The sequence below is a fragment of the Aspergillus tanneri genome (genome assembly GCF_003426965.1).
Source record: "Aspergillus tanneri strain NIH1004 chromosome Unknown AapTan_5_pilon_pilon_pilon, whole genome shotgun sequence".
NCBI lineage: Eukaryota > Fungi > Ascomycota > Eurotiomycetes > Eurotiales > Aspergillaceae > Aspergillus > Aspergillus tanneri.
The window spans coordinates 2,935,022-2,955,469 of NW_022984632.1; the positions used below are offsets into that span (position 1 = coordinate 2,935,022).

A 20,448-nucleotide genomic window follows, 5' to 3' on the forward strand; every position below is an offset into this window, starting at 1 on the left:
TTCCGAGAAATGGAGAAGCTTGCCCGAGTTGACCGACCATCGAAGATCTGCCTCCCGGCTGCCCTTCCGGGTACATGTACCCGGAACGACGACCGGCCAACGTCTCGATATAAACCCCACGCAGGCCCATGAGGAGCGTGAAACACGAGGTCATTCTACACTGAAAACCATTTAACTAACTCGAAAGTTAAGTTAAGAGTCAATCAACTGCAAGATGGCGCAACTATCTGACTACCGCCTTCTCTGCTTCGACGTCTACGGCACCCTAATTGACTGGGAAAACGGCGTGCTGGAGGCGTTCAAACCGACCCTGACGAAAAACGGAGCTCAGTTCTCTCGTGAGCACATCCTCCACGTATATCATGAACTGGAGCGGACGCAACAAGCAGCAACACCGGACCTGCCATACTCCAAGCTGCTGGCTGCCGTGCACCCGCAGATGACTGCACGGCTGGGTCTGAGCCCGCCAAGCGAGGAAGAAAGTCATGTGTTTGGTACATCAGTCGGAAAGTGGCCTGCTTTCCCGGATACAGTCGATGCATTGAAACGGCTGAGAAAGCACTATAAGCTGGTGGTGCTGTCGAATGTTGACCGGGAGTCGTTTGAGAAAACAGCTGCGGGTAGCTTGCAGGGTGTGAAGTTTGATCTTGTGATCACGGCACAGGATGTCGGTTCATATAAGCCGTCCTTGCGCAACTTTCAGCATATGCTGCAAGCTGTCAAGGCGGAGTTCAGTGTGAATGCAACAGAGGTGCTTCAGACCGCTCAGAGTCAGTTTCATGATCATCACCCAGCCCGGAAGATGGGAATCAAATCAGTCTGGATTGAGAGACCGGGAGCTGTGATGGGGAATCTTTCTGAGAGTGTTTTCGATTGGAAGTTTGATACTTTAGGAGATATGGCTGACGCAGTGGAGAAGCGAAAACAGGGTGGAGGGGAACTCAAAGGAAGAAAATAGTCTCCACTGCTACTTTAGCAGAGCATACAATGACCAGCACGATTCTTGAGACAACAGAATTGACACTCATTAAGAGAACATTATATTGGACTGTTCCAACAGCTCTCCTGTAGGAGGGATGTGTACTGTACATAGGGAAAATAAGAGAACAAAAACAACCCGTACGCAAGTGTAAAGAACAGATGCACCAGCATGTGCTTGTCAGAGTCAAGTGTGTCGCCCAGGTAAACAGTGTGGAACCCCCAGTTTTGTATAGGCCCAGTTCACTCGATCTGACGATAGCTAAGAATAGTGCCCCGGGGTCCTTGATATACAGAATCCAGGCTTTAACAAAGATTTTATTGCATCGATAGCTCTTTGTGGAACATACTTGTGACCCTGACGAGGCATGGAGACAGTGCCAATGCAGCAGTATTGAGCTATGCTTTGCTAGGGGATCCATTCCATCTCAATCTACGGGCAGGGAGAAAGGTTGAGAAACGATAGAAGGTTTATACCTCGCCGAGGCGACTATTCCCATACCATTCAGCTTATCCGTTTCTGGGCAGCATTTATCGCGCGCCATGAGGTATTTTTTGCTCGTCTAGATGGTTGACTCCGCACAGTCTCGATTCTGTCTGTCTATCGAGTGTGGGGACTTGCTGGATCCTATTTCAGTAAAGTGGTCCCCTGGCTTCCGGCTACTCGGGTACATGTACCCGAGTATGTACCCGAGTAATTTTGGCCTCTCCACTTCGCATTGTGAACAGCTGGTGGACGGATTGGCGCAATAGTGGCGAACATTCTGTAGACTGGCAGTGCTGGCGTGCGCACGTCTCAACCACCTTCAAGCTTCACTCCAAGCATCGGTTACCAAGCGATATATTCAGCGCCCCCAGATTTGCATCGGACTCGAAGCATATAGTCGTAGCACCATGGTCCAAACGACAACATCATCGTCTCTTCGATTTGCAGATGCAAGTTCTCCGCCTCCTTTAGCTTCCGGGAGCAAACACTAATGTTGCATTTTGTGCAGGTTGCCGTGACATTCACAGCAGACCAGTTTCAGGGCATTTATCGTGGCAAGAAGTACCATGACCCTGATTTTGGCGCGGTGCTGAACAGGGCCCAGGAGTATGGTTGCGAGAAAGTCATGCTTACCACAATGACACTTGCAGGAGCTCATGAGAACCTCAAGGTAGTGAGGGAGCTTCCTGACGTATGCACAATGACATTAGGAGTGCATCCGTATCACGCCGGAGAGATATACGAAGGCCAGGACGGGGTCGAACATCTGCAGAGCCTTGAGAAACTTGGCCAGGAACTTCTGGCAGAGCAGCCGTCGCCGCTTGCAGCATTTGGAGAGATCGGTCTTGACTATGAGTACCTTGACCGCGCCGACAAGATCACCCAGCAGCGGGCATTCCGCGATCAGCTAGATATAGCTGTCCGGATGCAGCTTCCTCTCTTCCTACACGTGCGCGAGTCATGCTCGGATTTCATTGATATTATTCAGCCATATCTGCCCAAGCTGCCACGGGGCGGATTGGTGCATTCCTTTACCGGTTCCAGGGAAGAAATGCAGCAACTGGTGGAACTCGGCCTTGATATTAGTGTCAATGGTGTTTGCTTCCGGACAGAGGAACAGCTGGACATGGTGCACCATATTCCCCTTACAAGCTTGCATTTAGAAACAGATGCTCCGTGGTGTGAGGTACTAAGTAACGATAAAAAAATTGCTCCATACCTGGCAACCGCTCGGCCTCTGCCTCCGTCAAGAAAGCATAACAAATTCATAGCCGGACAGATGGTCAAGAGTCGGAATGAGAGCTGTACCATAGAACGAGTAGCTCTAGTCGTGGCTGGGCTAAAGGGGGTACCGGTAGAAGAAGTGGCTCAAGCAGCGTGGAATAACAGTGTCCGTATGTTCGGATTGGGTGTTCAGAAGTAGTTGGGTGATGTGAGATATAAAGAGATACAGTACACAATATATAATACTGAAGATAGACTTAAAAAGAGAACCCTTATATTGACTTTGACAAGTCAGGTGGCTATCTTGTTTGATTGTTCACAAGCCATGCTTCAAAGCATGAATAGCCTTAGAAATCAGGAGAATTAACCCAAGCTCCTAGGTACAGTTTTGAAACAGTCCCGGCAAAGCATCCAAATTACTCGGCCCGAGTAGTGGTCAACCGGACCGGGTGAAAGGACACAGGCAAATATTAAACCCATTGATTCTGACTGACTTTGTATAGCCATAATTCTCTTTCAAGGCAATTTGTGTTCGTCTTCCATTAAGGTTTATAGGCATCGTAGGTGCATCGGACGTCTCCATGGATCACACTGTACCCGAGGTGTGTTGAACAAAGTATCCCTTCAATCCATAGCCTACCCTCCTGACTACTCATCCTTAGCTGAAAGATAAATCATTATTTATCGGCAAATGTTATATTGATGGCCAATGGGTTGACGCCCAGTCCGGCAAGACTTTCCAGGTCTTTGGTGAGATTATTGCAGGCCCGTTGCACTCAGCGTCCATTTTACTGACATTGCAGTGACGGACAGATCCCGCCACTCAAAAACTGATTGGAACCTGTCCAGAGTCCAGCTCCGTCGATACAGAGATAGCTATAAATGCGGCAGCAAACGCCTTCGAATACTTTCGTAAGACGCCGGTTCGAGAAAGATCTCGGATGCTGCGATGCTGGTTCGAGCTTATCTTGCAGAACCAAGACGACATAGCTACTTTGATCACCTGGGAGAATGGCAAAGCATATGCAGAAGCCAAGGGTGAAGTCAACTACGCAGCCGCCTTTATCGAGTGGTTTAGTGAAGAAGCCCCTAGATTGTATGCCGACAGCATCCCTGTTTCTGTCCATGGTAACCGTGTTGTTACTATCAAGGAGCCAGTTGGTGTCTGTGGCCTAATCACGCCTTGGAACTTTACAGCTGCGATGATAACTCGCAAAATCGGACCGGCACTAGCTGCAGGATGCACAGTTGTCGCAAAAAGTCCTGGGGAAACACCATTTACCGCCAATGCCCTTGCTGAGCTAGCACACCGCGCAGGTATCCCTCGCGGAGTAATCAATATTCTCACAGCGCAGGAAAATGCGGTGAATGTCGGCCACAAACTTACAACCCATCCTAAGATTCGAAAAGTGTCTTTCACGGGGTCCACACGTGTAGGCAAGCTTCTCATGAACCAAGCCTCGTCTACGTTGAAACGAGTATCCTGGGAATTGGGAGGGAATGCACCTTTTATAGTATTTGACGATGTAGAAGATTTGGACACTGCCGTCACAGGGCTAATCCAGTCAAAGTTTCGGGGAACCGGACAGACATGTGTTTGTGCCAATCGCATTTATGTTCATCGCTCACACTATGACGTGTATGCTGAGAAGCTTGCAACTGCCATCAACAAATTCCAGGTGGGACCTGGCTTCGCGCCTGGCGTCACCCACGGGCCACTCATCCACCAAGCCGCTGCTGATAAAGTAGTAGCGCATATCGAAGACGCCAAGTCCAAAGGGGCGCGGGTCCTGGTGGGTGGTGAACGCATGAATCATCTAGGAGTGAATTTCATCCAGCCGACGATTTTGACAGGTATGACCCATGAGATGCGAGTCGCATCCGAAGAGACTTTTGGTCCTGTGGCTGCACTGTTTGCGTTTGACTCGGAGGACGAGGTTATCCAGCTTGCAAACCGCTGCGAGGTTGGATTAGCAGCCTATATTTATAGTCGCAACATCCGACGCGTCTTTCGCGTGGCTGAAGCGTTAGAAGTGGGTATGGTAGGTGTTAACACTGGCATCATTAGTGATGTTGCTTCTCCGTAAGTTCCTCTATGACTCCCTAGGATCTAGAATAGTTTTGCTGATAATCCCGAGGCAGGTTCGGCGGAGTCAAGGAAAGCGGGTTTGGTCGGGAGGGGAGCAAATATGGCATTGACGAGTTTATTCATGTGAAGAGTATTACCATTGGAGGTATTGAGTAAGGCAAGAGGACAGGATGAAAAATGGGTTAAATGATAATGGAAAAATGAAATTTAGGATGAGGGGGAAAAAGAAGCGAGATGCAGATTTGTATACAAAAAGTTAACTAGTGATGGAGGCGGATGACGTAATCCATACGGAGGACGTCATCGCCACCAAGGACTTTTTCAATATCGGCGTCGATTGTGGTTGCTCTCTCAACCCTTCGCGCAGATTCCCCCTTACCAGCCAGCGAAGAAAGTTGATCTCTATGCCCCCTGTCCTCTTGAGAGTGAGTTACGTATCCAGACTATGAGGAAAAGAGCAGAACTATTAATATTTGGCCTCCCTTTGCCAATGAGTTGAGCTTTAACTTGCAGGTTGGAAGAAGTTGGGATTTGTTATTATTATTATATTTTCTTCGAGTAACACATCTCCTTATCGTCTACGGAGTCTACCCTAAATCCCCCGTCAGGAAACATGAATCGAGAGATTCCGGGGTTTTACTATGGTAGGCCAACTGTGTATTACTTACATGGTGACCAGATGTTGATGGTACAGCAGATCCCGAAAAGAAGAAGTATTTCAAAATCCAGGCAAATCACAAAGCCGCGCCCGGAGCGCAGTACTCCAAGGATGCCGTCAAGCGGAAGCGTGTGGACCATGAGGTTGTCACCAAGATGCCTGCGTTCCTGGACGCCTATTATTTTGATTGTGGCTAATTTAATCACAGAGGCGCCAAAAGAAGGTTCACCTGACGAAGAAAATAGCCAGGGAGAAGATCAAAAAAGCAACTTCTCTGGAAAATCCCCTCTTTAGTATCATGAGGGACGTCGAAGCCTGTAATGTTTCAAATAGTGCTCGACAGGAGCAACGAGGCTTGCTGTATGCGAGTCAGCTCCGTCGGAACCAGTTACATCAATTTGAGCCTTGGCCAGATGAATATTCAATTAGGCACGTTTTGCGCAATAAGCGCTCTGGAATCTTGGTTGCGAGTAGGTTGCCTTTGTTGCTTCTTGAGGCTACTGCTGATTGCCATTAAAGGCGGCCATCGTGGTGGGGAATCGTCAGTTTCGTGAGTAAATTTGCAATCGAACCATATCTTTCCTTTACTTATCGTTACATTAGTGTATGCTTTCCCGATTGTGACCAGGACGATTGGACGTATAACCGCACAATGGAACGTGTGCTCTTTAAAGAGCCGTACAGGGTACATTTTCAACCAACCTAATGCACCTATATCTACTGACATATCTTGCCTTAGCTTTCGTCTATTTCATTAAGTCATACCGGGTACCTATTGTGAGAACCAAATCCACTTCATAATACCCCACTTTCAGGGCCTGACCGGAGTTTAGAGCAACTATGGATAGCGGGCCAAATGGAGAGTCGTTCCTGGCACCCCGAATGTTACCCGATCCGGATGAATGTGGAGATTATCGATGGCCGCCATCTTGTATGTCAACCTTGGCAAGGAAAAAACAAAAGAAAGCGCCAACTGATTGTTGGCTATCCATCCCAGTCTCACATCCCATCCGCATCCGCACAGCGACCTCACTCTGGTGTTCTGCAGCATGTCCAGAGGGAACCAAACCCGTCTTCGCCATCGGAACATCCGACGGTTTGCACACGCTTGAAGGCTACGGGAGTAATTGGGCCCTATCAAAGAAGCCATTCGCCAATGATCGATTCACGGGGAAACCAATTCTCCACCGACGAGTAGACTCCTCCCACGCCCTAGTCACCAGTGTCGAATGGCTATCTTGCGATGTAATCGCCGCAGGTCTCCAAGACTCCGCAATATTTCTTCATGACCTTCGAAGCGGAGGAACCGCAACTCGACTACAACATACTCATTCCATTTCTAAGCTCAGAAAGGTTGATCAGTATCGCATTGTCGTTGGAGGGCTGAATTCGGTGGGTCCTTTCTCTTTTGACCTCCCGTATCTCTAGGCATACGGGGAGACATCTCAAGCGGAAAGGAAAGCGATTGCTGATATGTATGTGTGTACATCCAGCTCAAAATGTACGATATTCGCTTCCCCCCGAACGGTCTCCAACGCAACCCAAACCCCAATAACAAGCACCATACGTCGACGAAGCCTTACCTCACCTTTCCAGACTATACCCCCGGCTTCATACCTGACTTTGACCTCAGTTCTGAACTAGGACTTCTTGCAAGCGGTTGGTTTGATCCCTCTTGACTTTCCCACCTGATATTCGCCAGTCTTTTTACTAATATTACTTGGCGTTGTAGCTTCCGACGACCAAAGAATTCAATTGTTTTCTCTTCAAACCGGCGCGCAAGTCTATTCGCCATTATCGAAATATCAATACCAGCATCCCATCAATTCCATTTGCTTTGAGCCGGGAGATGGGTCCATACATGGCCCTCAAATTCCTAGTATATTGGTTTGCGCCCAAGCTACAGTGGACCAATGGATATGGTGATTACATCTTGTACCACGTCATCCGGAAAAAAGAAAAAGTAGAAAGAAAGAAGGGGAAAGAGAGAGAGGGAAAATGAAAGACTCAGAAGAGCATACTTTTCGTCATATAATGTACAATACACGGGATTAGTGTTAGTTGGGCGGGTTCTAATCCAACCCCCCCGCCAGCCATTCCCCAACCTCAACACCGACTCCTTTGGCCAATTCTCCAATCCAGTCACCCGCAACATTGACGCACCATTTTTCTCCAGCATCAGCTGATGTGTTACCACTGCTTGCACCACCAGATCCCAGCCCAATGCGACCCCCGCTATCGCGGCCGGAGGCGGGCACAACCAACCGTAATCGACGCAGCGTAGCAAGCTCCGCATATATTGCGTCTGATGCAGCGCCCTGGCGGATGGGGTTTGCAGGAGGGTTGGGGTCAATAGCATGATAGATAGCGATTAATCGTTCTAAAGGAAAAGGGCGAGCTGTTAGGATTGTCGATGGGCCGGTAACGCCAGCAGCTCCACCAGCGGCGGAGGTGGTAGCAGAGGAGGTGGCAAAGGCGGATTCAAGGGTCGACTTTGTGATTCGGGTCTTTTGTCTTTTGCCTTTTTTGCCTGGTGTTGCTGGACCTTGTGTGGTCACCCGGCTGTCTTCTGCTTGGGCCTGCGACAAAACTTTCAAGCGTCTTCTATGATGAGCACGTTTGTTTCGTGCAGATAAGGAGGAGGACGAGAATTTGGAGAAAAAGATTGTGTCGAGTCTTTGAGGGATGTGGGAAGCTAGGTATGCGGAAGTCAAGATCAAGGTCGCGAAATATGGTAATGACGGAAGAGGTGAAGGGCCGGACATGGCCGCCAGAGACGGTTTTGAGATTGACCCATTGACAGATGGGGTTTCTTCATCAGTTACTATATGATGTACAAGAGCCGCCTCGCCATGGCGCCGAAATAGTGCTCGATTCCTGACTAGAAGCCGGGAGAAGTCCCACTCTGAGCTGGTTCCGGGCGGTGCTTCGCCATTGCTAATAGGAGATACAAACTGTGGCCAGAGCTTGACACATAGAGACCGAAAATTGGGAATTGAGCCCGCGGTTGGTCCAATCAGAGAATCGTAGATAGCCGAAACAAAATGTGGATATAATCTAGACGATGCTTCGTCCGAGAGATTGGCAACCGGCGGTGGTCCTGATTTCAGCATGATAGTAATTGCTTCCTTGCGCGTATATGGTGGAAAGCTGATATGTGGGACGCCGGCAGCCTGAAGAAACAAAGGCCGTGGAGTTGAGCTGAGAATCAAGACAACGCAGAGAGACGGTATCTGCCGACGGGCAGCAATTATTATCATGGTGTTTACACAAGTCAGTCGATAAGAGACCTACCACTTCTCCCAACCTTGCTAGTGCAGCCAATAGTGTTTGAGGTGCTTCTCGTTGCTTATCGATTCCATCTAAAACCAAGACAAATTTCTCAACTGCGCCCGTCGGCTTTGAGGTGAGGCATTCGCCCAGGAGCACGGCAAGAGAACTGACATGCTCACACCGTCCTTTCCCGTATTTTTCCCATTCGTCCTTTTGACCCAGGGCCTCCAGCGTAGCCCACAGTATCTTTGTCAACAAATGGCGGCCTGTAATACATTCTGTACTTCGAACGATGGCGTGAGGGACTTCGAGGGAGGAGACAACGCCACGGACAATCGTCGACTTGCATGTTTCGGATATGCCATGGACAACTACCGTTGATGGGCTAGGGACCTTAGGCTAAACAGAGAGCGAGAAGTCAGTAAATTCACCCTCATCACTTTCATCATCGAAGGACAGCATTACGATAACGGAAACATACACCAAGAAGGCTACCGAGCTGTTTAATTTGAAGCTCTCGACAAGGCCATTGATGGCTGAGGGTGCGAGTTACCTCGATCGGAAACATAAGGACAGCCTAGAAGTCGAGGCGGCAGCAAGAAGAGGTTCAACCTCGAGAAGACGCGATGGGTGCGGATCGCAAAACGACGCGCCCTTCAAATGAGGTCACGTGCCCTACAGTTACTGATTGCTATACAAGGTGGGTCCTCTACACTCTTTGAGCCCTACGATTACAAAATCAGTGTAAGACAATTGTGAAACTTTATTGACAGGGAACAATTGTGAATAGCTCATTTTAGTTGCTAAATGTATGGGTACATCTATTCTACCGAATGCTGTTGGGACCATGTTCAAAATGATAATGAATCGTAAACCATGCATCGATCGTCACCCTAAAATGCATGAATTGCAAGGAAAGCTGACACAGATAAGTCTGACCTTGTGAGACAGGCTGAGACCCTATCAGTGGTGCAGTCACTTCTCAGTTGACAGTCCAATGTTTTGTCCAACAGTCGAGAATGGCAGTGTTATCAGCCGTAGGGATATGCAATTCCCTATGTTGACGTAAGGCATAGAACAGTACAATGAAATAACCAATAAGGAATAAATGGTAAAAGCACAGTTGGGGGGTCAATTATCTGGGTGAGGAGGGTAGGGGGCAAAAAACAGCTATGGGACAACATTCTTTGCATCCGTCCTGCCTAGGACGAGATAGGATGAGGATCACAAAGGTAATAGGGGAAAGTAACATTGCAAAATGAAAAGAAAGAGAAACGGGACTAATCGCGTTTCAGGCGTAGAAAAAGCAAGAAAAGCAAAAGCATTCAAAGTGTTGCAAGAATACAAGACGTAATAGCAGTTAGATCCCTTTATCATGAACCACATCATATAGCCCTAAAGCGTCGTTCAAGATGCAAAGAGATTTGCATGAAGATAGAGATCTTGACATGGTATCCTAATTGGCTGGCAATGTGTCAAGTTGGCCGTAAGTCATGAAGATCGTAGCGTCATCTCGAATATGAGTACAATTCAATGAACAAGAATCAACAATCGCAGGGCGCAAGTCAGCTGGTCAGAAATACGCATACAACTGACCCTGCGCGCCAAGATTGCCGTTGGATTGCTGGACAGCAGGCGGAAAAATGCCTGAGGAATTTTCACTAGGTCCACCAGACGGAGTGTTCGAGGCGGAGCCGCTTCCGGAAGCAGGTACATAGTTTTGGGCTCCAAACTGTGCTCCGATGGGGAAAGAATTGTGTTGATACATGAATGGCTTCTGCGGTCCTTGTAGGGGGCCCGGAAGCTGTGCTGAGTTCATCTCATTAGGGGTGACCTGTCCACTTGTTGAGGCACTTCCCCTTCCGGAACCCTCAGAGGCCATTATTTTACCAGCAATACGACGGCCATGAGGGGTCTGGCGAATGGATGGAAGAATGGGGCGAACAGATTCAACGATACGAGTGCGAGTGTCAGCATCCGCAAAGTCCATGGCAGTTTGAACAACATAGTTTGCAAAAGAATCACGGAGCATCTTTTCAAGTTCACTTCCAGCCAACATTTCTTCAATCATTTGACGTCTAATTGGAAATTCGGCAGTACGGAGACACTTCTCAATCACATTGGAGCTGAACTTCTGTTTGGACAGCGCTGGGATATTTCCTCGGAAAGCTTGGCAAAGTGGCTCAGTGAAATGAGGTTCTGCAAGATCCAGGATATATTGCACCACATAATTGCCAAACGGATCCTGGACTAGGGCAAACGCATTGGAAGTTATCTGTGCAATGAGCCTAGCTCTCTGCTCACCTGAAGCATGGTCAATGCAGCGCTGGAGAACACAACATCCATGGCGGTGAGTTCCAACAACCACACAATTAGCACCCACAGCATCATAGATGAATTGAGCATCTTCCGCCGAGAGGCGATTCAGGCATTTCTGAATGACATGATTGCCATTCAGGTCCTGGACCAGCTCGACAACGTGATCCTCCAGGGCATGGATTACAGTCTGCGTTTGTTCAGCAGTGGAGATGAACTCAATCATCTTCTGCAAAGCCCTGGTTCCATGTTGATTCAGAGCAATTTTGACAAGCTGATGGGCTGCATTATTTATCAACGCCGTGCGCTGTTCGTCGTTTGAATATTCGAGTAACTTCTGACATAGATAGTTACCAAAAGGATCTGTCATGAGCTCCACAACATGCAAATGAGTTTCTTCAAAGATCATTTGAACATGTTCTGGGCTGCGCTCCTCCAACTTCCGTTGCAGGTACCTGCACCCATGCTGATCTTTGCAAAGGCCATATAACTCTCCCCGGTAATGCTCAAGTGGGAAGTTGGTAAAACGTGACAACTGAGCGGAGTCGCTATCCCCCCCCCTGCGAGGCACGACTCCCTTGGCTGGATTCTCGCCGAGTCGGAAGTTTCCATAGGGAGGATATCCGCCATAGGACGCGGTGGGGCTGTAGTTCGAAAGTTGTCCACTGACTTGAACTGGAGCTCCCATATATGTCTGAATGCCATAACCATAGAATGGTGCCTGAAAAGTGGCTAATGATGTTGGCGTAGCTGTGCCTGTACCAGGCGCAGTGGTGGTAAGCTGGGGGCCAAAAGGGGTCGCGCTAGCCTGCAAAGTGGTTTGCTGGGTTCTGGAGCCATTTAGGTTTGCTTCATCACGTTCTGGGGAGTCTCTCTGTTGGCGAGGAGTAGCAGCAGTAGTTGGAATTCGGCCCAGATTAGTATTGTGCTGCTGGATTTGTTCGGCGTGGGTTTTTGGGGGGGTGATGGCAGGATTGAAACCATCACCTTTGACAGTGGGAAGATCATTAGTCGAGTAAGACGACTGCAGAGAGGTAGGATGATTTGACGACGCGTTCGCAGCTACATTCTCATGATTCCCTTCAACATTGTAAAGCATGTTTGCCTCGAGGGAGTGTCGATTAGCATGCCTGGACGGGTTGGGCGTGGTTGAGTTGGTATCATTTGTAGAAGGTCCGATCTGGTCGAGGCGAAACATGTTCAAGGCATTCTGTGGCATGCTTTGGTGGGTAGTACGGTGCCGGCTGTGAGAGTTCCAAGTCTCCGGGTTAGGAGTGCGTGAGTTGGCAAGATCCAAAGCGTCTGAGTTAGCAGACAGCTGGAATTCCCGTCAGCAAATCAAAGGTTTCCCTTCAAAATTAAACGGGGAGCCTTACCAAGCCCGAGTCGTCCCTGCGCGACAGCGTAGGAAATTTATCGTCAGGATCCGTGAGTTTGAGGTAGCTCTTGATATCTGGGGTCGGAATCCTGTCTTCGTCTTTTAAAGTAGCCCTGTCGTCTTCGTTGTGAAATAAATACTTGGCAGCATTGAAAGATTCCAGACTAGAGGAGGTGTTGAAGGTAGAAACGTTGGGACGTATCTGAGGTCCAAAACCCGTAGACGGCATTGAATAGCGATGAATGCTGCCGTATATAATTAGTAATGTCCATAAACCAACAGTGAATCATGACAGAGACAATATTGAGGTTGACAACGCCAATCAAGGGGTAAAAAAGGGAGAGACAAAAAAAATAAACCATTGGTCACAATAGGTTCATGTGGAGTCAATGGTCATAGCTAGAACCATAGAATACAAATATAGCGTTACTCTCATTGCAGTGCACGCCCCACGCACTCTGATTGAGGTAAAACGAATGGCACAACTCACAGGCCCAGTGAATATTGTACTCAGCCGCAATGGAGAACAATAGCAGAGGGGAATAAAGGATAAATAGACAAATAAGTGCACAGGTGAAAGTGTGGAAATACAGAAAGTAAAAATTAATATGAGAAAAATGTGACAGGGTGAAAGGGATGAAGGTAATGAAATGGCTAGATGGGGGGGAGGGCACTTACGAAGGCCCTGGACGAAAAGGCGAAGCAGGTTCCTGGCTGCTAAAGTCTTCTTTTTCGGAGTTCCTACGAGAGCCAGGAACAGATTGGACTGAAAAACGGGTTGTTGGGGTCTGAGAAGTATGGCTTGCTTGGCCCTGGGGGCTAGTCACCTGCGACGGAGCAAAGACATTGAAGAAACCAGGAGATGAAGTGACACTAGAAGTAGAGAAGCGAGTCGGACGTGTGAAGCCACCAGGGAAGCCATTCTCACGATATTCCGGGGGGGTCGTGGGCTCACTAACTGGACCAGATATGCCGGCCTTAGCAAGATCTTTGGCCAGCTGGTCCATTTCAAGCTTTTCCTTCTCATGCTGGAGATCCAGAAGTTTCATGTCCTCCTCAAATCTCCGTTTCTGTTCACGCATATACTCAATGTGCTGGCGCTTTTTCTCAAACTGGGAAGCTATTAGAGACAATTCACTGAAATTCGATCTTTCAAAATCAACGACATTGAAGGACAAGTAGGATATTCGCTGGGAATAAGTGTGATGTGCAGCTACAAGTAGTGGCGAAGCGGAGATGAGGGGTTCCGCCCATCAAGGCAACAGTCAAGCCCCAGCATGGAACAGAAAGATAAAACGCATGCCTACAATGACGGCGTTTCACGTGGGCTTCAGAGGGGCAATATAGAAAAGGTCATCAAAGCTTACCGATGACAACAAATCGAGAGGATCCGGCATTTGGGGGGCACCCGAGATATTATTCAAGTAGCTCCAGGACGAAAGCTTGCTGGAATCCGTAGTGAATCGACGTTGGAGGTTGGCACGAACATCTCCCGAGGGACGCGAAAACGCGGATACGAAGCTTGAGTGACCCGGGGAAAGCGAGCTATAGCCAGGAAAAGGCGACTCGGATGGAGGCGAGCGTGGAGAAGGGAATCGCAGCTCATCGAGGCGTTCACTAAGTCCGTTTTTGAAGGCCATGACGGGCGGGCTGGCTAGGACGAAAGTCGTTGGACTTTAACCATTCAGGGGCCAAAACGAGTTAGAGATCAATCTCATAGCATGGGATGTGCAACGGCGTGGGTTCAAAAAAAGAGGTATTTGTATCTTGGGAAGCAATTGCCAGAAGCCCGGGTGGCTGAAAATGAGGCACAGGAACCAGGGGTTGGCGGGTTGTCAGGTTGGCGGTGTATTCCTTCAAATACAATGAATGTAAGGAGTCGGAGAGGGGCTGAGGGGCGATTTGGCGGCGAAGATCTCGGGAAAGGAACATCGACTCACACACAATGAACGCCTCGTGAGCTTTAATTTCTAGAGTCGAAATTAGAAGTTGCAGACTGACGATGATTCTCGCACGAAAGTAAGGATTGTTTTCTGGAGGTACTTGGGTGCGGTTCACACACCCAGCGGCGGGCTCCTGAAGATGCGGAGATCTCGATCGGTGTTGTTGACTGAGGCCAGGGCTGCGGTGCAACTCGAACCCTAAGCTCTCCGATCGAGAACAGTGGGAAGGGAGGGAATCCGGCACAACTGTAGAAGGAAAGGAGTGAACAGCAAGGAGAGGAAATAAAGATAGACCAGGAAAACAGCAACGAAGGAAGGATAATTGTTGTACAGATAAATAAGAGTGACCGGAGGGAAGAAGCGAGAGGGAGTGGGAGGCGAGAGGGGAAGAAAGGCGAGGCGGCGGCTGGGAGAAGGCAGAGCGGGGAGGGAGTTTGACTCGACTCGTTTGGGAAGTTGGAGCTGTTCCCAGCGTCATGGCAAGTATTATTACTGATTTATTATTATTACTTCTATTTGTTGCTATTACTACTACTACTAACTGCCAGTGCTAGCTAGTTCTGAGCTCCCAGGCCTTTTTTTTTTTTTTTTTTTATGCGTGTTTTGTTCTTCTGCGGTTTTATTAATCACTTGCTTAGATTTGAAGATCTACCTACCTGTGGACATCATCACCACCCCGGTCGTTTACCACCCACATCAAATCATCATCGATTGGGCATCGAGTCTAATTCCAGGTGCATCCATTCGGTTTGCTGTCATCAGTAATGCTATTTTTTAAAAGGTATGTAAGTAGGTAGGTAGTACCTACAATAATAGTAGTTAGTTAACTAGTAGCACTAACTTAGGTAAGGTGCCTGGAAAGAGCCAAGTATCCAGTACTGTAAGTTAATTCGGACGGTACCTGTATGGAATATGGGTAGATACGCCCCGAGGAACCTACCGGATTTAAGTGTCGGAGGGATTCACCTTTCCTACATTCTCAAGCAAGGTATAACTTGATTATGGATGAAGCTGAATCCATATCAATCAATTCGTACTGAAGAATGGATTGTGGTTTGGTACCATCGCCTAGAATCTACCTAACCGGAGTGGAGGTGAGCTGTCTCAATTGATGACAGTCCGTTCTGGACGATCGTTGACTTTCGGTCGGATTCTGTATCATCAATCTTTCCAGCACGAGCGATGATTGGGTCGCGGAGTGCTTAACCCCGTGGAATTCAGGAGATGCTACTGCAAGACTTAGTTGTTGGGAGCAAGTGGCAGCTAAACCTCGCTTCCTATTGTAAGGTACGGAGTACCACTTCATTATTCCTATACGCCCATACTAGTGGTAAAGTAATCAGCGCTCGAGGCATGGGGATTTACTGCACCATCGTAGAGTAGGAGTAGGTTAATCTTCATCGTAGATCATCATCGTCATCGTTATCGTCATAGTGCTGCTCTAGTTGGAATATCCTGTCAGAAAATCACCTATTCATGAGGATACCAAGTATCTGATCTGGGAAGGGACAGTGCAAGGGGGTATTACTTACTAACCTGCTGGGTACTCTGTTCGAGGGCGTGGGCTCTGCAAGTGTTTCTGCATTGAGTGGGGATGATTCAAAAGATGTGACGGCGGATCACGTCGTAGCCACCGCACGTACCTGACCATAGGAATCGAAGGAACTGGGAAACCATCATCCCTTCGTCTCATCATCATAGACGAGTAAGATTTCCGGGCTAATAGCGGCTGCGGTCCAAGTCATGGACCTAAGGCTAGGTACTCCAGTAGCTACAGCTTTGGCCTCTTTTTTGTATTTTTATTTTTTTTTATTTTTGTTTATTTGACTTGATTTGACTTACCTGAGAGCGGGTTGGTCTAATTTACTGTAACTTCTTTCCGACATGCCTTCAGCTCCATCTATTTGATAATGATGTTTACAGGATTTCCGACCAAGAATGGTGTACTCCGTAGATGATTCGTGTCATGATTATTTATGACGATGATGATGATGATGATGATGGTGATGATGATTGCTACTTTATTATGGTTATTTATTTATTTATTTATTTACCTGTTTGAGCAATCGAGTGTAACCGACCTCTAAATGTACCACAAAACTAATACTCGTTACGGACTACCACGCGCGTTCCAAATGGTTCGTGACTGGCCTCTATTCTGGCTCGTGGTTCTCGAAGTACTGTAGAGGTTTAATTTTTTTTTTTTTTTTTTTTTTTTTTTTTTTTTTTTTTTTTTTTTTACCCCTTGTATTTGAACTGGACCGCATCATTTATTTTGAATTTTCCCATTTGTCTCATTTTATCAAATGCGGCCGGCCAGTGTGTACCAGGGTTCTCAAAATATAACCCCAATAATGAATGTACGGTACGGTGTGGCCAGGGTCGTTCCATGGATCAATCAGCCCAGCATCCCTGGTAAGGATGATCTCAACCAATTGAGTTGGGAAGCGGTCACATCTAGAAAACACCTGATACTTAAAAATAAAAAAATAAAAAAGGTACATGCAATTGAACCATGAAATAAATACACTAAATAAAAATCTCGATTGTCCAGGTACGGAGTACAAATGATGGTATTGTCCCATCATCACACAGCTCCTCCGTTCCGTGCCCTAATTCCCTAACGATTTGGTAATTTGCCTCCATTGTCGGAGTTCCTGCGAAGCACCCACTGATTGGTGCGGCGGAAGAGAAGCGGTGAGTAGTACAATCTTACCAAAAGGACACCAGACCAACTGGCAATGTTGATCCATCCCCCTCCTTGGTCAAAATAGGAGTGTTTTACCGGTTTGTCCCCCCTCCCTACTGAGCTCCGTACTCGGATCGACGTCTATCAAGTGATATCAAACATGGCTGTCATGCAGTTTGGATGTGTCTGTGGGCAAGATCTAGCGTGCGCAACGAACTGCAACAGAGCCAACACTCCAGGTAGGCATAGGGCCAGTAGGAAGTCCAATACTAAGGCACTATAGACTCCATGTCTGCTTCCACTAACATTACACACAGCTGCTTATACCAGTTCTTATATACCTACCTGTTACCTAGGCAAGAGCTGTACGTGTCTACTGTCTAGTACATATACTACCTGCTCAGCAGGTAGGACGCTTGCCTTGCTACTGTACTCCCGACACCCAGTCCTGGGTGACACTACCTTCCTATAATAGCAGGGCATACCGACTCTAGTAGTTGGCATATCCAAGCAGCGTGCCGGGGATTGCCTCACTTTTTTCAGAGTTGTCATCGCTGGAGCAAAGCTCATTGCCTGGATGCATGGTGCTGCAATAGCTATAGGGTCTGTTCGCAGACTATAGCTCCCTCCCATTCAGAGAGAGGACCTAATTCCAGTGATAAGTTACAACTACATTGGTTCCTGTCTCCCCAAGCCACTGCAAAAAGTTCGGTTTTCAGCGGCGTCTTCGACAATATCCTAGGCATCCGGCTTCGGCGAGAATGACGGCGACCTAGCATGGTCAATAAATGCTGCCCATACCAGCTGGATGCTTGACAAATTAACAGGTGGAAGGAGAGGATGTTTCTTGTATGGAGTATCATCCTAATCGTTATTCACAATGTGCTCAAAAGTGGCATGGTACCTTTTTATTTTTCTCCTCTCTTTGAGTGTAAAAACACCCAGTCTCGAGGCTTTTCAGAGGCACAAGGTCTCCACGATCTTTTACTCTTTTATAGGAATATCGATATTTTTTATGCTATGGTGACCTGTATGGCAAGTGCAGTCTGCCCCAATCGCCAGTGCATATCTTAGGTACCTAGTTGACTACGAAACGAATCAAAGACCTCTATGTATCTGTCCTTACAAATCGAACAGGTTGGACAGGTTGACCACATCGAAACTACCGACTGGCCATGCTATCGATAGCATTGTCAAGGTCAAGGTATATCGAAACAACCATATCAACGCTCGTTATGCGCCATCTTGAATTAGCTAGCGACTAGCAGAGACCTTACCATGGCCCCGTAATTCAGGATGCGAGTTTAATTGGGCAGAAGGTTCAGGGGTCCAACGCCTTGTCCAGGCCAATTATGGGACCCACTAGATATTTCGGTACTTTTACCAATCTTACCTGACTAATCCTTCCCCTCACGGATTCCTTTATTGTCAACGTCAACCTGTTCATGTTTGTTTGCCACTTGGTTCGGAAGTAATTCTTCCCTTACCGTAACTATTTAGAAGATGCTTATATAGTATAATGGAAGAGAATAGAAAAAAAAAAAAAAAAAAAAAAAAAACAGTGATGAAACTACAAGCCTTCCAACAATTACCTCCATAGTAAATTGATTATTGTGGAGAGATTGATAGATCACAAAATGGAAAGTTCTTCTTTCATGCCCGACAGGAGAGCGGATTTAATACTACAGAGATCTGATTTGATCAGGCATTCGCTAAGCCCAAAATGCTAAATACTTGGTATTAATTGAGCATCGTTGACTGGTCGAATACTTCAATGTGAATTGCACATGATCTTCAGCCGAAGCAAGAATCCAATCAACCACATGCCAATCAATCCACATACTTTGTAAGAACTCATGTCTGTCACTTTGACATGTGCAGTACGATGAAAAAGCAGCTTCCACTCCTGATGACTGCAGCTATCCTCATTGGCTCATGGCTCTGCCTCAGTCTCCGATAAAACACTTTAATATATGAAGACACACGTGATTCCGCTGTTCTTATATATATACACAGAGAGGAACTCGGATATTTATTTACTGAAACTTCAAGTGGTCTCGGTATTCCCCCTGACACTAATTTAGTAGCCTTCATCTGGACCGCTTTGTCTAGGATCTATCGTATCGATCTTCTATTTCGCCGAATGGAAGTTTCTCCGAACGGTCTCGAATGCCAAGTGGCAAGGAGTCCTGAAGTTGCGGTCAAAGAAATCCCACCGCCATGGACCACTTCGTCCTCCGTTGGAATAATCTCCCCACATTCCCCGTAGCATGAACGACTGGCACTGAGTCCTTTTCGACCACTCTAAACAGGAATCTCAGCATTCACGGTGGCGCAAAATGCGCCTAAGGCTAGTAAAAACTGTGCATTCTATCTCCCTGTCCTAAGGATCCCTGTCCTACAAGTTGGCCAGAAATATGACTTACTTTTCATGAGAATTTGAACAGTTTTGTTGCCCAACCCCGCAAAATGGATGAGCTTGGCCTGTTTGGGGATTTACGTTTCCGATGATAGCGAAAGATGATGTGGTGTTCTCAGATAGAGCAACCCGGACGTTCTGCATCAGGTACTGTCTGATTCTGTGTCTTTGATTATCACGCCACGGTGTTCGGGGCTAATGTCAATGCTTCCTTGAGGGAGAACGGACGTATGCTGTATATGCTTCAGTGGGGTACCCACTGGTACCTAACCGTTGATCAGGGCTTCTGGTGCTTCGGCTAGTGCAGCTATCTAATATCGCGCCAGGAATATTTCAGACTCTTGTGGAGGTGGTCATATTTAGGGACGCCTTCCGATTTTCCTTTGCTAAACTAGTGCTGTTTTCATGTCCCATATATCCTAGTCGGTATACCTATCTTATGGGCGTCCTCTCGTAACCACTCCGGAAGGGTCACGTACCTTAGTGTGTGTTTGGATGCATTGTGACAGCGATATCTACAAAGCATTCACTTCGAGTGAGTTGTCCTGTGGGACAGACGCGTGGCAATTGGTCCTCAGCATGGTGAGATGGCACTGGCATGGATTATCCTAGTGGATACCAGACTCCCAAGCATTCCAGTCATGACTAGAAACCAGTGGTCGAGTCTTGTTGCCTTAGCGTATGGTGAGCTGAAGCTCCTTGGGCATCATTTCAGGACCTGGTCGAGGCTCTCACTCCAGGAATTTGCCCCATTCTGCAAGTAGCTCTATCGGGAGAATCACTTACTATTAGGCTCGATGGCTAATGGCCTCGATATTATCCCAGTTGGCTTCCTCCAGGTTTTCTGTTTCGTCATGGGACGTTCCGTCCAGTATGCAAGTGCTTTCAACCTAGATTGTATCTGGTGACGAAGCTGAGCAGCACTGCCTTGATAGTTTTGCTCTCTGGCGGTTCAGTAATGCAGTTGTGATATATCACTTTCGAATGTTTTGAT

General features: G+C 47.5%; 5 protein-coding genes across 5 annotated transcripts; 3 read left to right on the top strand and 2 right to left on the bottom strand.

The window, feature by feature from the left end:
* Nucleotides 1–214: 214 nt before the first annotated feature.
* Nucleotides 215–958, top strand: ATNIH1004_010381 (putative haloalkanoic acid dehalogenase; the record flags this gene model as incomplete). Its single annotated transcript, XM_033574956.1, has 1 exon — nucleotides 215–958. The coding sequence occupies one exon, from the start codon at nucleotides 215–217 to the stop codon at nucleotides 956–958; it is 744 nt and encodes a 247-aa protein (XP_033422974.1).
* Nucleotides 959–1,955: 997 nt separating this feature from the next.
* Nucleotides 1,956–2,888, top strand: ATNIH1004_010382 (TatD family hydrolase; the record flags this gene model as incomplete). The annotated part of the gene is made up of 1 exon (XM_033574957.1): nucleotides 1,956–2,888. One exon carries the CDS (start codon nucleotides 1,956–1,958, stop codon nucleotides 2,886–2,888), a length of 933 nt encoding a protein of 310 aa, XP_033422975.1.
* A 382-nt stretch (nucleotides 2,889–3,270) lies between these two features.
* On the top strand, nucleotides 3,271–7,115 carry ATNIH1004_010383 (uncharacterized protein; the record flags this gene model as incomplete). The annotated part of the gene is made up of 12 exons (XM_033574958.1): nucleotides 3,271–3,291; nucleotides 3,352–3,439; nucleotides 3,503–4,772; nucleotides 4,832–4,923; nucleotides 5,458–5,579; nucleotides 5,645–5,906; nucleotides 5,956–5,986; nucleotides 6,040–6,121; nucleotides 6,176–6,213; nucleotides 6,270–6,367; nucleotides 6,434–6,828; nucleotides 6,930–7,115. The coding sequence occupies 12 exons, from the start codon at nucleotides 3,271–3,273 to the stop codon at nucleotides 7,113–7,115; spliced, it is 2,685 nt and encodes an 894-aa protein (XP_033422976.1).
* Nucleotides 7,116–7,508: 393 nt separating this feature from the next.
* Nucleotides 7,509–9,277, bottom strand: ATNIH1004_010384 (origin of replication complex subunit 5 family protein; the record flags this gene model as incomplete). The annotated part of the gene is made up of 3 exons (XM_033574959.1): nucleotides 7,509–8,669; nucleotides 8,731–9,108; nucleotides 9,191–9,277. 3 exons carry the CDS (start codon nucleotides 9,275–9,277, stop codon nucleotides 7,509–7,511), a joined length of 1,626 nt encoding a protein of 541 aa, XP_033422977.1.
* Nucleotides 9,278–10,282: 1,005 nt separating this feature from the next.
* On the bottom strand, nucleotides 10,283–14,043 carry ATNIH1004_010385 (putative RNA-binding protein; the record flags this gene model as incomplete). The annotated part of the gene is made up of 4 exons (XM_033574960.1): nucleotides 10,283–12,343; nucleotides 12,402–12,648; nucleotides 13,082–13,515; nucleotides 13,771–14,043. The coding sequence occupies 4 exons, from the start codon at nucleotides 14,041–14,043 to the stop codon at nucleotides 10,283–10,285; spliced, it is 3,015 nt and encodes a 1,004-aa protein (XP_033422978.1).
* Between the last annotated feature and the right edge of the window lie 6,405 nt (nucleotides 14,044–20,448).